Source organism: Carettochelys insculpta, chromosome 15, assembly GCF_033958435.1.
Source record: "Carettochelys insculpta isolate YL-2023 chromosome 15, ASM3395843v1, whole genome shotgun sequence".
In the NCBI taxonomy this organism is placed as follows: Eukaryota; Metazoa; Chordata; order Testudines; family Carettochelyidae; genus Carettochelys; species Carettochelys insculpta.
In genome coordinates, this window is record NC_134151.1 from 29561521 (window position 1) to 29576040 (window position 14520).

At 37.9% G+C, this 14520-nt stretch overlaps 1 protein-coding gene and 1 long non-coding RNA gene across 3 annotated transcripts in view; one reads left to right on the forward strand and one right to left on the reverse strand.

The window, feature by feature from the left end:
• The first annotated feature begins 5497 nt into the window (after positions 1 to 5497).
• The window catches only part of LOC142021135 (uncharacterized), a 31958-nt gene continuing 22935 nt past the window's right edge, over positions 5498 to 14520 (forward strand). The window contains exon 1 of one of the 2 annotated variants that reach the window (XR_012647600.1): positions 5498 to 5631. This is a non-coding gene — a long non-coding RNA (uncharacterized LOC142021135). The remainder of the gene's footprint in view (positions 5632 to 14520) is intronic. The other variant, XR_012647599.1, reaches the window with a different exon arrangement.
• Positions 5625 to 14520, reverse strand: part of COL23A1 (collagen type XXIII alpha 1 chain) — a 374481-nt gene continuing 365585 nt past the window's right edge. Inside the window, exons 30-31 of the mRNA XM_075009626.1 lie at positions 11825 to 11863; positions 5625 to 8979 (exon numbers count right to left, since the gene is read on the reverse strand). Of these exons, the coding sequence (XP_074865727.1) occupies positions 8929 to 8979; positions 11825 to 11863 (90 nt within the window). The 3' untranslated portion in view covers positions 5625 to 8928. The remainder of the gene's footprint in view (positions 8980 to 11824; positions 11864 to 14520) is intronic.

Genomic DNA, 14520 nt, shown 5'->3' on the forward strand with positions numbered 1-14520 from the left:
CACAGCTGTGATCAACATTTATCCCTAATGTAGACCAGGCCTGAGAATAAGCAATGGGACACACTACTACCAAGTACAAAATATATTTGAAGGAGAGAACAAGTCATACTGGTGGGGAGTAGCATTATATGTGAAAGAAAGCATAGACTCAAGTGGAGTAAAAATCTGAAATGAAACAAAATATACTATAAAATCTCTGTGGCTAGTAATTCCATGCTGTAATAATAAGAATATGGCAGTAGGGAAATATTACCAACCATCTGACTAGAATAGTGACCATGACTATGAAATGCTAAGGGAGGTTAGAGAGAGAAAGTATAAAAATAAACTCAGTAGGAATTTCAGCTATCCCCATATTGACTAGCTACTTATGGCCTCAGAATGGGATGCAGAGATAAAGTTTCTTGACAACCTTAAATGTCTGCATCTTGGAGTAGCTGGTTCTAGAACCCACCAAAGCAGCGATAATTTTTTATTTAGCCTTAAGTGGTGCACAGGATCTAGTCCAGGTGCTGAATATAACAGGACTACTCGTAAATACAGATTGCACCTGCTTGGTACAGCATGCTTAGGACTTGACCAGTCCTGAACAAGAGAATTTGCCAGACCAGCGGTTCCTGCATAGACCCCCCCCCGCAAGCCATCACTGCCCCCCCCCTTGGGCTGCTCTCCCATCTGCTGCTGGGCCACCTGGCCGGTGATGCCTCTGGGGCTCCTGCCCATGATTCCCTCCATGGGACTGCCAGGAGACAGCAGCTCTAACTTTGGCCCAGTGGGGCTGCTGGGGAGATGGCTCCAGCCCTGCACAGTAGCCAGGCACACCACCCTCGCCCTGTCCCCGTTGGGTTGCTGGGGAAAGTCATCTACTCTCTGTGCAGCTGCCTCCCATCACAGGGTTGCTGGTGGAGGTGGGCTCCAGTGCCTCTCCCCAGGGTTGCTGGTGGATGTGGGCTCCAGTTTGCCTTCCTGTCCAGGCTCTCTGGTCCTGGAACATCCCTGGTCCTGCCAGACGATAGATGTTGCCAGGCCAGAGAGTGCCAGGAGGTATAATCGGTAGTAAATTAATTAAATTTAATATTCCTGTGGTGGGAAAAACACCCCAGCAACTCAACACTGTGGCATTTAATTTCAGAAAGGTGAACTACACAAAATGAGGAGGTTAGTTAAACAGAAGTTAAAAGGTACAGTATCAAAACTGAAACTCCTACAAACTGCATGGAAACTTTTCAAAGACACCATACCAGATGCTCAACTTAAATGTATTACCACCCCCCAAAAGTGCCTTGGCTTAACAACCAAGAAGCAGTGAGAAGTAAAAAGGCATTGTTTAAAAAGTAGAAGTTAAATCCTAGTGAGGAAAATAGACAGGAACATAATTTGGATCAAATGGAGTGTAAAAAATATAACTAGGAAAGACAAAAAACTATTTGAAGAATGGCTAGCCAAAAACTTAAAGAAAAGCAACATTTTTTAAGTATGTCAGAAGTAGGAAGCCTGCTAAACAAACTGTCTACTCTAGAACTTTAAGTAGGCGGGTGGTGGTATTAGGCAGGTGTTGGGTGGAGAAGGGGCATGAGCTCCGGGCATTCTGGGCACCACCAAAATTTCTGCAAACCTGCCACCTCTGGCTGGAGCAAGCAGTCAGCGGAGAATGTAGGCCTGCATCATTTGGGAGCTGCTTGAGACAGCTTGATAGATTTTATTCCTCTGAGAAAATAGGATCTTCAACATCTTTCGTTGCAGCGGTGGACAGATTTACATGCTAATTACAAGGGGAATTTAATTTTTGTGTAAATGTGGATGATTTGGAAACAATGATTTACCATGGCCTCAAAATTATGTTGATTTTAAAGTCAAATTACTTTGTTTTATATTAGCGACTTCTTAATAAGTAAATGTACATCAAAGGGAAAATTAGTGAGTGTTAATTATTTGAATTCTTGCATTAAAATATTTAATAGTATTTTGAAATAATCATTTTAAAATTGGAAAGTTTACTCTTAGTTACAGATGCTGCAATTTATCAGACATTCACACCATCATAAAACAAAGGAGGCAGTTTTATTTTTTTTGAAGTCCAAATTTTAACTTATTACAAATTAAAAGATAATAAAACAATACTTTTGAGGGTTTCAAATTAATGCACTCTCCATTGCCATTATAAAATAGAAATAAATGATGTAGTACTAGTTAATATACCAACACAATACACAGTGGATAAGAAACACTATTAATGCCTTTTAAAAAACAGTTGTTCCCCAAAATTATGACTAAATATAACACTTTTTTTGGTATGTATATTTTAACAGTTTACAAAAGGGTTTAAAAATAAAATACTTGCTAAATACCTCTTTTGTATAAAAGTACCTATTTTTGTTTTAGAAAAGCAATATATTTTATTGAAACTTAGGAAAGCTTTCCAAAAGATACTATGTAAATACATTCAAAAAGAACTGTTCTTCCTCAGAGGCCCAACATGAAAGTACTTCCTGATGTAGGTAGACAAGCAGACACATCTGAAGCAGGTGTGATTACTTGCATGAATAGAGAATGCATGGGTAACAGTTTATAGGCTCAGACCCCACTGACATGAAGAAACCAGGAAAGCTATTACACTTATTTATATTCTTCTAAATATTTTATAAATAGTGACCTAACAATTGTAGCTTCTTGAACTGTGGGTAATTGCCCTTAGATTATAGAACAAGTGCCAGTTTAAAACTTACATACCCACTCAAAATAATAGTGTATGGCACAACAGGTAACAGGTGGTTTTGTGTGTACTTTGATTATTTAGACTGTAAACTATGATTGTAGCCTTAGCTTTCTGCTCAGTGGCATTTCCAGTTGTATGTTTTTTCCTGTGAAATGCAGAAAGTAAAACATCAAAGGTAAATGTAGTAAAAGCAAACAGTCCAAGATAAAAATGATTGCATTGTGAGCATTTCTGCAATATTGCACTCCACCGTACTGAAGTTACCAACCAAAATGTAACCAGAAGGAGGCCGTTGTATCTTTGATTTCAGCTAATGGGCCTAATCCTGAAAGTCAGTGAGTAATTGTGTGCTCAACACTTTGTAAAATCAGGCCCTAACTATATCTGTGTTCAACTAAAGAAAACAAATCTGAAAATGCAAATTCAAATTTTACACTCTTAAAATAAATTGAAAAACCTAATGTTTATATATGTGACTTTTTGAAGATGAATACAAATCAGTGTTTATCATCAGAAGTAGTAGCAGGTTAGGGCTTAGTAGTTACAGATAATGTATTTTAAATAAATGCACAACATTCCTCCACCTCCCTGGTTTTAATAAGTTCTGGTTTTATAATAGAGCCTCATAAAAATAGCTGACTGTTCACACTACATGAAACAATGAGGCAGTTTCTACCAGTCTGTAGTACTCAGGGGCTGTTTCTACACATGCCACTTGTTCTGAAAGCGAAATGCTACTGAATAGTCCAGAAAATTGGCCCTTTATTAGCATACAGTCACATGATTTGGAGTCTGAAAGAAGCTCTTGCGGTTTCCAAAATAGCCATTCAGAAGCGTGGCCCCGCAGGGATCTCCCGGAAGGAAATCCTCCTTCCAGAGGCCCCATCTTCCTGAGGACTCCGAATCATGTGACTGTATGCTAATGAGGCACCAGAAATTTACATCCACACCTCATCAGAATTTTCTGGACTGTTCATTAGCATGCCACTTTCAGAACAAGTGGCATGTGCAGAAACAGCTAGGAGAACTGCAAACTGCCAGTGTGCTGTTCACTATAGTGTTTGTTTGGTAACTGTTAGTTCCAGTGTATTGAAAGCTGATGCCTCAATATCTTTTGCTGGCTCCCCCTAAACTCTCTAGAATACTGTATAATTGCTGAAGTATATTCTCATATACCTCATCCAACTCAGTTTTGAATAACTAAAATGACAGGTTTCCACCACAAAATATCCCACAAAATAATGCTAGAACATTTTTGCGGATAGGATTACATGGAATACAAATACATGCAAGAATCACCCAACTAAAACTATGTATTAAATCACAAACCAACTATAAGCAAGAGAGACTGGGTGTGTCTACACTTGCATCCCTCTTTCGAAAGAGGCATGCAAATAAGTTAATAAAATGCAAATGAGGCATAAGTTTACATATTCAACACCACCTTTGCATGCTCTAATTTCAAAAAAGAGCTTCTTTCGAAAGAAGCAAGCCAGTGTAGATGCTGCTCTTTCAAAAGTAAAACCCTATCTTTGAAAGACTTCTTCTTCCCTTTATTTAATGGGAAGAAGGATTCTTTTGAAAATGGGTTTACTTTCAAAAGAGCAGCGTCTACACTGGCTTTCTTTTGAAAGAAGCATTTTTGAAATTAGAATATGCAAATGGTGGTGAATATGCAAATTTATACCTCTTTCGAAAGAGAATGCAAGTGTAGACACACCCACTGAGCAAATTTAGAAGTAAGTGTGCTAAGTGATTTACTTTGATGTTCAGCAGACTATCAGACAAAGTGGAAAGTAGCTATTAGTCACCAAAGTATTTAAAACTGGATTAGATTCATATCTGGGATTTATAACAATTTTGAGTACAGCAGCCAGACTGGTTGACCCCCTAACAAATGCAGTGGGGATGGAAAAAAGTGAGTAGTTGCTTTCCCTAATTTTTCGCATTTCTACAAGAATTGTTATTCTTAGCATAACAATGGAACAGTTCATCTCTGCATATAGGTTGCCTTGTAAAGCTAACACTGAAGGCAATGTGCCAGTGAAAATATTTCATTAAATATTTGCAAATTTTTCTTGTTAACAGACAAGAAGCCCAGTTGTACTTATTAAGTGCCACAGCAAATATTTATTTTATAAATCTACTGTTTTTATCATTGTTGGGTAAAAAACGCTTACGAAGTAAACAATCACATGCAAAAAAGGAGGAAAAGCAATTCTGAGGATACAGTGAATTCTAACTGAACCAAAAACCATTAAAAAAAAGACAGATGGCCAAATTCTACTCATAGGTACATTGATGTAAATTCTGTTGAGCAGAATTGGGCCAAGAATATATAATATGTGTCTAAAGATTATTTTTATAAGAGCAGCTTGTATTGCTAACATTTTTAGTCAGATTTCTAGTTGTTTGTACATTTGGCTCGTTCAGATAAATCTGTTGATAATATGGAAAACATTTAAGAGTTCTCCCTCCTCTCAAACTTTTACAATGGAAGTTTGGCTGACAGTCTCAGGCAGATTTTTTGTCTAAGAAGGACAGCGAATTAATTAGTAGGACAACAATTAAATAAGAACAAATGAGAAGCATGTGGTATTTCCTATTATGGTGACATGTCAGAAAATGTATAAGATGAAAAAATTGAAAATATGAAACTGTATTTAAATAAGCTTTCTTTTGTTTTACACAGGTATTTCAACCATAAAAATACATAAAAGAGTGTACGCCTTCACTATAAAGAAGATTGACCCTACTATGATCATTCTTCTGGAGTTTAATTTAGCGTGCTTAGTGGGGATGTGCTTAATTAACTTACAGGGCAGCTCTGTTGACCGCAGTTCTCCTGACCTCCATAAGGAGTAAGGGATGTCGACGGCTTGCATAGTGGAGATGGCACAGAAGCCTGAATTAAGGTACTTCAACTCTAGTAGGTAATTAACATAACAAACTGCATACCTTAATTCGTCCTTCCCCTGTAGTATAGACCTGCCCAAGGAGACATTTATTCATACTTCTCCCCCAAATTAATATAAGAAAAATCTGATTCATCACTCCCCAATGTAAATCTATAAAAACAAAAAAGTAGTCCAGTAGCACTTTAAAGACTAACAAAATAATTTATTAGGTGGTGAGCTTTTGTGGGATAGACCCACTTCTTTAGACCATAGCCATACCAGAACAGACTCAATATTTCAGGCACAGAGAACCAAAAATAGTTATCAAGGTTGACAAATCAGAAAAATTATAATCAAGGTGGGCAAATCAGAAGAGAAGAGGGGCAGGAGAAGTGGGGGAAGTCAAGAGTCAGATAAAAGGTCCATATAATGGCTCAGGTAATTGGTCTCCCGGTTGAAACTCTGTGTTAATGTGTCGACACGAAAGTTCACTACCTAATAAATTATTTTGTTAGCCTTTAAAGTGCTACTGGACTGCTTTTTTGTTTTGATAGTATATAGATTAACACAGCTATCTTTCTGTTACTATTCAACATAAAGCTACTTATTTAGCTAGAAAACATATCCGCTAGGGGGCAGCATTAAACAACCATTGAATTGCCAAGCAATCTACCAAATGGGTATTACTCTATTTGTCTAGTTTTGTTTATTGAATTTTCATGCTAAATGGATGTATATTTATACTGAAAGATGATTTATAGCATAGCATGGCTGTTTGTTCTGGCAATAAATCTGGAAGTGTCATGGCATAACTATACTTTTAAGTTGTTTGTCGTAGGAACTGATGAGAATATTTAAATAAGTACCATTTATTTTATAGTAAATTGCATAAAACAATTTACTGATGTTTATCTAATGGCTGAGAACTCAAACTCCAATACATGGAATGTAGAGAACACCAAAGTCTTCAACCTGCAGTGGGATCCCTGTGGGTGGAAGAATCTGCCTGCACAGATGTAACTAGAGGATCGGGGCCAAAATTTGTAAAACTTCATGAAGGGTCTTATGCCAGTTTTATACCATCTAAGAAATTGATCCTGTAACTAAATAAAACAACCAACCAAAGAAGAAGAAAAAAGCAAGCCTAAGAACAGGGTGATTCTCATGGACGTCTTGGCCATAAACAAATGTACAACCTTTTACAGCAGCAAACCATGATAATATATTAGACTGGCTTAAAATGATGGAATATGCTCAATAGATATTTTTGACATGGGTAGATCCACCTATTTCAGTTTAGCATGAACAAGAACGATCAGTTCACAAAACATGTATCAATGATTTGTTTACAGAGACCATCAGGCACCAAACATATGAACCTATACAACTGAAAAGTTCAGAAACATTTTGTCCTTTGGTTTGCTAGAAAACACATACAAAATATTTCAGTTTTAGCATTAGGAGGAAACATTCACAGATAGAGAGATATTAAATATACAGGATAAATAAGTTCATCATCATTATATATACACACACACACGTCAGCGTCTGTGAATGGATGAAAGAAAATGAAGTATGTGGCAACATCTTGATTTCTTAATCTAACTTCCAAATATAACTATCAAGGCACAGACAGAAATATTTTCAGTTTGGAGTTAGATTGAGCTTTCTTCCAATCTCTTTCTTACTTGGAGAAACATTTTTCAATTAACCTCCAAATGTGTGATTGCATCGGCTGCAAACTACAGTTTCCCCCAAAAGGGTAGGTTTAATTATCGTTTGTGTAAAATGCTGGCAGTTGATCTACCTCAGACTCCCAATGTCTATATGCTGCAGCACTGAACTGGAGTTTGCAATGATGTGAAATATTTGGAAAGTAATAAATGCCAGAGGATATCTTGCCATAAGAAGATTGCCCAGCACTATTATTATAGCATTGGTGCAATCACACAGTTGCTAGCTTCTGTTCTAAACCACTTTAATTCTAAAGCTAAATCAGTCTAGTTTTGAGGCTTGTTTACCTTATCCTGGCAAAATGCACTAGTGGGGTGTGCTGTGGAAGGCACTCCAGTGTGCTGTAATTTAAGTTTATGTCGACACAGTCTATCCCGAAATAGCTACTCCATGTCTATGAAATGTTCCCATTATTTTGAAATATTTTTCTAAATAATGGGCGTGCTATTTCAGCATCCCAATACACCTCGTTGCAGGAGTAAGAGATGCCTCGAAATAGCACAGTATTTCAAAATAAAATCGAAATAGGATACGTATCGAAATTGCATATCTTATTTCGAGTTTAGGGCGCAGTGTAGCCATAGACTAAATGCCCCACGTAGATTCTGTTGACATGCTCTAAAAGTTCATGTTAACATTGTCAAATGAGACTATATAAATGTGAACTAGGGAGCTGGGTGGCTAACTGCCTTTTGTGCCTTTCAGATTCTCCCCTTAAAGTCATAGTTATTTCTAATTCCTGAGGTTAGCGAAAATGCATTCGTATTTGCTGATTAAATCAGATAATTTCTGGTTCGTGACCTATTAGCTCATCTAGAATTTAACCAGTTAACTTGTTAAATTGGATTTTACATTGGTAATTGGCATCTACTGTTGAGCCCTCTTCCCATCCCATAAAGAGAATCCAATAACTTTCTGTATGTTCTTTTTTCTTCAAGAATAGAATGTAGCTGGTCAAAGATAACTGTACTCTCAGTTCATATGGTGTTTTTGAATGGTTGTGTGGTAAACGCCAAGCCTGAGTTCAAATCCATTTGCAGTGGAGAATGAAAGAGAGAGACAAGGAGAAGGGGGCTGAGGGCGAATATGAGCATATAGATCAAATTGTACAGTGTGCACAAAACAAGCCCCAACAACCATGAGAACTGAATACTGCACTTCATACTGTGTGCTCTTCCAAGTTTTGGAAACCCCAGTGTAGCACTTTTAAGTACTCTGTTGCTTTAGAAAAGACTTCAGCAGAGTTCTCACTCAGCGCCAAGCCCAAAAGCAATTTTTTTAAAAAGTGTATTTGGCAGATGAGATTTCTTGGATTCTGCAGTAAAAAAAAAAAGACAGAATCCCCAGCAAAAGTCTTAAAATTGTTCAGCCGCACAACCAAGAAGGTTAAATGTATGTTTCTTCCCAAGTTTTGTCATTAGTAGCTGAAGCATGCACAGATGGCTGAGTTCATCATAGTCGGTAAAAATTTTACAGTTTCCGTCAGGAAGCATGTAGCAGCAAATGGGATTGGCCTTGTTCTCTGTACAAGCTGGAAGTCCTTTTGGTTGACCAGATGACAAATGATTGTTTCTTTCATTTCTAGGGCTGCATTCTTCTTTTCTTTTTTGCTTTCAGCCATGTTTTTTCACCCTTTTAGTGAATGCGCAACAGAAAGGCAGAGGTGAAAGTCAAATTTAGGAGAAGGAACTCCCTCCTCCATGCTGTAAGGCACACTAGGCAACAAATTATCTCAGTACTGTTAGTCCACACAGTAGCAATAGCAGCAAACACCATTATTCCCATCCACTGCAGCTTGTATGTATACAAACTCCCAGTGTTCTGATGTGTGTCCTATGGGCTTGGGAAACTTAAGAACATTTTAAAAGTCAATAAATGAAAGTATCCAGTATAAAAAAGATCAATATATTACTGTTGATTTTTTTACAAAAATTAGAAGATCAAAATATGTCACAATATTTACATACTTTATGCTTCATGCTTAGAGATCACTGAAAAATAAAACACACAGAAAATGTTTTATTCACAGAGACAGGAATGTTTTCTTACACTCATTCACTGCAAAGAGTTAATGATTAATTATCGTTAATGGTGTAAAATTAATCCCCTTTGACTTTTTCATATTAAACAATTACGCGATTCAGCATAAAATTAAATACAGTTCCCGGAAAGGCCCCACACATATTTTAACTGAGTTTGTAACCAGCTTGTGATGTGGTTGACTCTTACTTGATTTATATCCCAACCTCACATGGTTAAAATCTGGTTAGTAACTTCAGCATTGCCAGACTGTTAGGCTATGTCTAGATTACAGTGATTTGTTGACAGACATTTCTGTTGGAGAATATCTTCTCACAAAACTTGTGTCGACAGCTCGTGGCCAAATTGCCAAGTGGATCACAAGAACGATCTGTTCTGTTGACAGACAGCAGCTGGACTGCCCAGCTGCTCTATCAGCAAAACAGCCAACTGGAAGCACAGCAGACAGGGCTGCCCGGTATCCTGAAAGCTCTATCTGGCAACAGGGGGCCACCAGGAACCTCCAGACTGACTTTCTGTTGAGAGAGGCATTACGCCTCATGGGAAGCGGAAGGTGACTGTCGACAAAAGTGCTGCATTCTGTTGATTTACTGTCAACAGAATGCCTTAGGAATCTGGCTGCTTCCTGGGTTTTGTTGACAAAATGCCAGTTTTGTTGACAAAACCCTCTAGTGTAGACATAGCCATAGTTTGGCACATGCTTCTGTGACTGGTTTACAGTAATGTCCTTTAGTGGTATGGACAAAATGTCCTAACCATGCCCCAGGCAATTAGTTTGGGAGAGTCATCCTCTTTTTTAGTTTTCTGTCTACTAGATATCCTGGGATGCACTGTCCTGCATGCAACTCCATGTGCATGTCATTAAAGTGCTTGATTTGCACTACTGATGCTCTACTGAATAGCTGCCCTTTTTTCCTAGAAAGCACATTTTCAGGTGTAGGTGCGGTAACCTGAAAGCAGAAATACCCTAGTGTCAGAGCGCTGGAATGGAGGGTGTCAGGGGCATGGCAGTATGGCCTTGCTCTAAGTTGTAATAACAACCAAATACATCACTTCTGCTTTCAGTACCCCACTATAAAATTGTTCCAGCACCCTAGTGCTGTATGGAGCCAAATGATTTGTAGCTTGGTTAGAGACCAAAACTCTTATCTGGTTTCATAGTCATGGCTAAAAGCTAGAATATGGGCAGGGCCTAACAGAAAACTGTAAAGCTAGAATGGAAATTAAGTTAAACCCAGATTTCTGAGCCAAGCACTTTCACTAATAAGGTGGCAGGGGACAATGAGCAAAGAGGCTTTCACTGTTCCCTGTTCATTAAAGCTCTCTCTCATAATTTCACATGCACTGTGGCATCTTTGAAAACTATGGCATGTGTGCTGGCATAAAAAGACACATTCTCAAAAAAGCCCGTATTCTCAAATAACCTGTGGTATATTGATAGCATCAAGAGAATTTTACATTGAGAAAAATAATTTTAATACACTTGACACTTATTACTGAGGAAACATTTGGCACAATCCCTGTTCTGCAACACCAGGCTAGAGTTGGGTTTAGCTTAGTTTTCATTTGTGCAGAATAACTTACTATTTTTTCATTTTATTATATTTCCTAAACAGATTATGTATGCATGCTATAAACATTCCCTTAAACCAGGGGTCAGCAACTTTTCCAAGGCAGAGTGCCGAAATTTGACCCCTTTTGAGCTTTAGGTATGGTTCAAGTGCCAGTGATACTTTTTAAAGTCACAAACAGTCCTACTTACAACAGCTTCATTAATAAATAAATTAAGATGCAGAGCTTTATGGTTTTGGTGATGGTTGGTAGCATTAGCTGGCCTTTTGTTAATCCACAGGTGGCATAGCTTTGAGTAAGCTCCCAGCTGCATGGGGGAGGAAGGGCTGGGCTGAGCTCCTGCCTCGTTTGCCGATGAAAACTGGCTTACATGCCACTCTTGGCACCTGTGCCAGGGGGTTGCTGACCCCTGTCTTACACTCTCTGGGCCAACTTAGTGGTTTGGCAGGTGCAAATATTTGTGTATATAATTTTGGCCATTTAGATGTATAAACATCTAAGTGTGCCTATAAGCCCAAACCTGTAAACATTTGCACACTAAGTAGCTTTCTTCCCATTAAACTAAATGTGCGCTATTCATATCAGTCAAGTTATTAAACTAACTATGCACATGACTGGGTCCCTAAATTGCAAGTGGAAAAATGGAGCCCTGGTAAAGTTCCTTTATGGACAGTATTTATGAGTAAGGTAATCAGCAGTTGACAGTTTTGGAGTTTCTTGCACTTTCTCTGTAGAATCTGATTCTAATATTGTTAAGAGACAGGCTACAGAAGTTCTACTTTTATATGGTATGGCAATTTCTACATAGACACATTCTCCTTTGCACAGTTTATGTGATGGTCAGAAATACAAGCAAAAACTTTACCTTGTGCCAACATCCCGGTACTGGCAGTCCATCTGGTCCCTGAAAAAATTAATTCATAGGTGTCATTTCTGTTGGAAGTTATCTAAGTCTCATGCTGAAAAAAACCTTAAGCCATTCATCATCATGGTGGAAGATTCAACAGAATAATTGACAATGACTGATCCTAATTACCACACAAAAACACTGTACATAAGCAAAAATGCATAGGCAAGAGAAACAATTAGTGTATCAGGAGTAATAAAAAAATACCTGGAATCATAATGAATTAATTTCACAACCTGATTTAAAAGACTCTGATTTATGCTGTCAGAAGTACATATGCAGGGAATTCTGCAGGAACACAGTTTTTGATGGTTTGCTTGTTTTATTGTTTTTTAAATGGCATCTCAGTTTCTTTTGAGTCTTACCTTGTAGCTCTTAATCCCTTTGAGAAGTCCTGAGTTGTCCCACTGATTTCAGTAAGATTTCACTTAGGATATGTTTACACTGCAGCCTTATTTCAAAATAACCCTGCTACACACAAAAATGCATTTCAAAATAGCACTTAGCTATTTTGAATTACAGCATCTATGCACAGAGCCTATTTCAAAATACAGCCATTGGACACGCTATAGGTTATTTCTAAATAGTCTAATTCCCTGTCTTAACAGCACCTGTTTCAAAAGACCTATGTCGAAATTGGCATTATTCCTCATACAATGAGGTTTGCCAATTTTGAAATAAGCTAACCGCAATTTTGAAATTATGTTGAAGTAGTAGTTGTGTTGTGTAGATGCTAGGATAGTTATTTCAAAATAACGGCTTTTATTTCAAAATAACTTTGCTGTGTAGACCTTCCCTTAGACCAGGATTTCCCAAACTTTATATAGTTGCAATCCGTTCTTTTTCAGTAACTTTTTTTTGTGGCCCCAAAATATAAACACATATTAAAAAAATGAAAAATGAATAAAATTTCACTGTTTATTATTTGTTCACAATAATAATATTACATAGCGATAATCTGTATATTTTCTAAGGACCAGTATTTTTTTTTTCTCCCCAAGGACTGGTATTGGGCCACAGACCACACTTTGGGAAGCACTGCCTTAGACTGTAAATTTTCTGGGGCAGGGCCCATTCTTTTGTACATCACCTAACACAATGGAGTCTTGGTCATAGCATTACACTAATACAGATGATAATGACTCATGGAGTAACAGACTATTCAGTGGGAGCATGGATAAAAATATTGGGTCTTCTATGCTTAAGTTACTGACACATAGCAGTATCAGAGTCTTGTGGAAATCAAGAAGTTAGTAAAGTTTGGCTACGGGGCTGGAGGGGGGGGGTAGAAATTGACCATATATACAAGAAACATTAGTTAATTAGACCATCCTTAGAATGGAAAGGGATTAGACATGAATATGAACCAACTCTCCAGATCAAAGCCAAATTTGAAGGAACAGCAGATTAAGCTCCGTACTAAATTTCTGGTTCTGGATATTTAAAGAGCATAAAGCCCATGTGTGTATTTCTGCACATTAAATTCCTGTTCATGCACCAGCAAATTGGGTATTCACGCATGTTGATAAAAAGGTAACTAATCAGCTGTTGTGTTTGCAGATACCAGGTATGTGAGCATAGTGACAGTAACTGTTGGTAACTATAAGTGAAAAACACACAGACTTTAGACTGCTCCTTTTAAAAAACAGGCCCTTACCGTCTATCATTTCACAGCCTGTTGTTTATATTTTGCACTCACTTTTATAAGTTAAGGTAACCTAATCTACATGAAGCCCAGTGTGACAGATGGCAAATGACACCATCCCAACGTTATCATTGCCATGATACACGTCATGCTACAGTAACACATCTTTTGCCACATAATGAGAGAGATTGTAACATGTTTGTTCTTCCTGCTGCTGCTGCAGCATAAAATATTGAATTTCTGATTAAATACCTTTGAAAGAGCACTTTGCCAAACCATCTGAACTTTGTATTTGCTAGCGGTAAATTCCTGCCCTCTATTACTGGGGGTACAATGGCATGGAAGGAGCTTGGTGGATTGGAGTAGGAATCCAGCTCACACTGTCAGACACGCATCAATCAAAGCAAACTCTGAGCTTACTCTGTCTTGTCCTGCACTTCCTGCTGGCAAGATGACTCAAGGTTCAAGTATGACCTGTTCTCCTGGGCTCTAAAGTCAACATCTTGCCCCAGCAGGAACTTTACATTAAAATATACAACCCATATGTTTATTTTGGCAATAATAACAACAACCTGTATTTATGTAACACCTTTATTCCCAAAGGACCTCAAAGCATTTTAAAGAGTTAAAAACTAGTTTGCAAACACTACACAGGGAGAAAGCTATCTACTCCTGGCCTGAAACCTGTTCAGTAGCACACAGCAACATGATGCAGTAGGTCAGGAAGTGAAGGATGACAACTACTCAAATAAAGGGTCTTGAAACAGAGATATATAGATTAATCTACAGGCATAGTAATTAGGAAATGGAAATACTGTATCAGTAAGCATATATACAGCCTACATACAGAAGAAATCAGATTCCATGTACAGTGCCATTCAAATCATATTTACTACACCTGTATTGAGGTATTCCCTGAAATTAAAATAGGTAATCCTCTGATTAATAATTTAAAAAAAAACACCCTACTCTGAGGGGCAAATATCAAGAGTTGCCCTGTATAGATTTG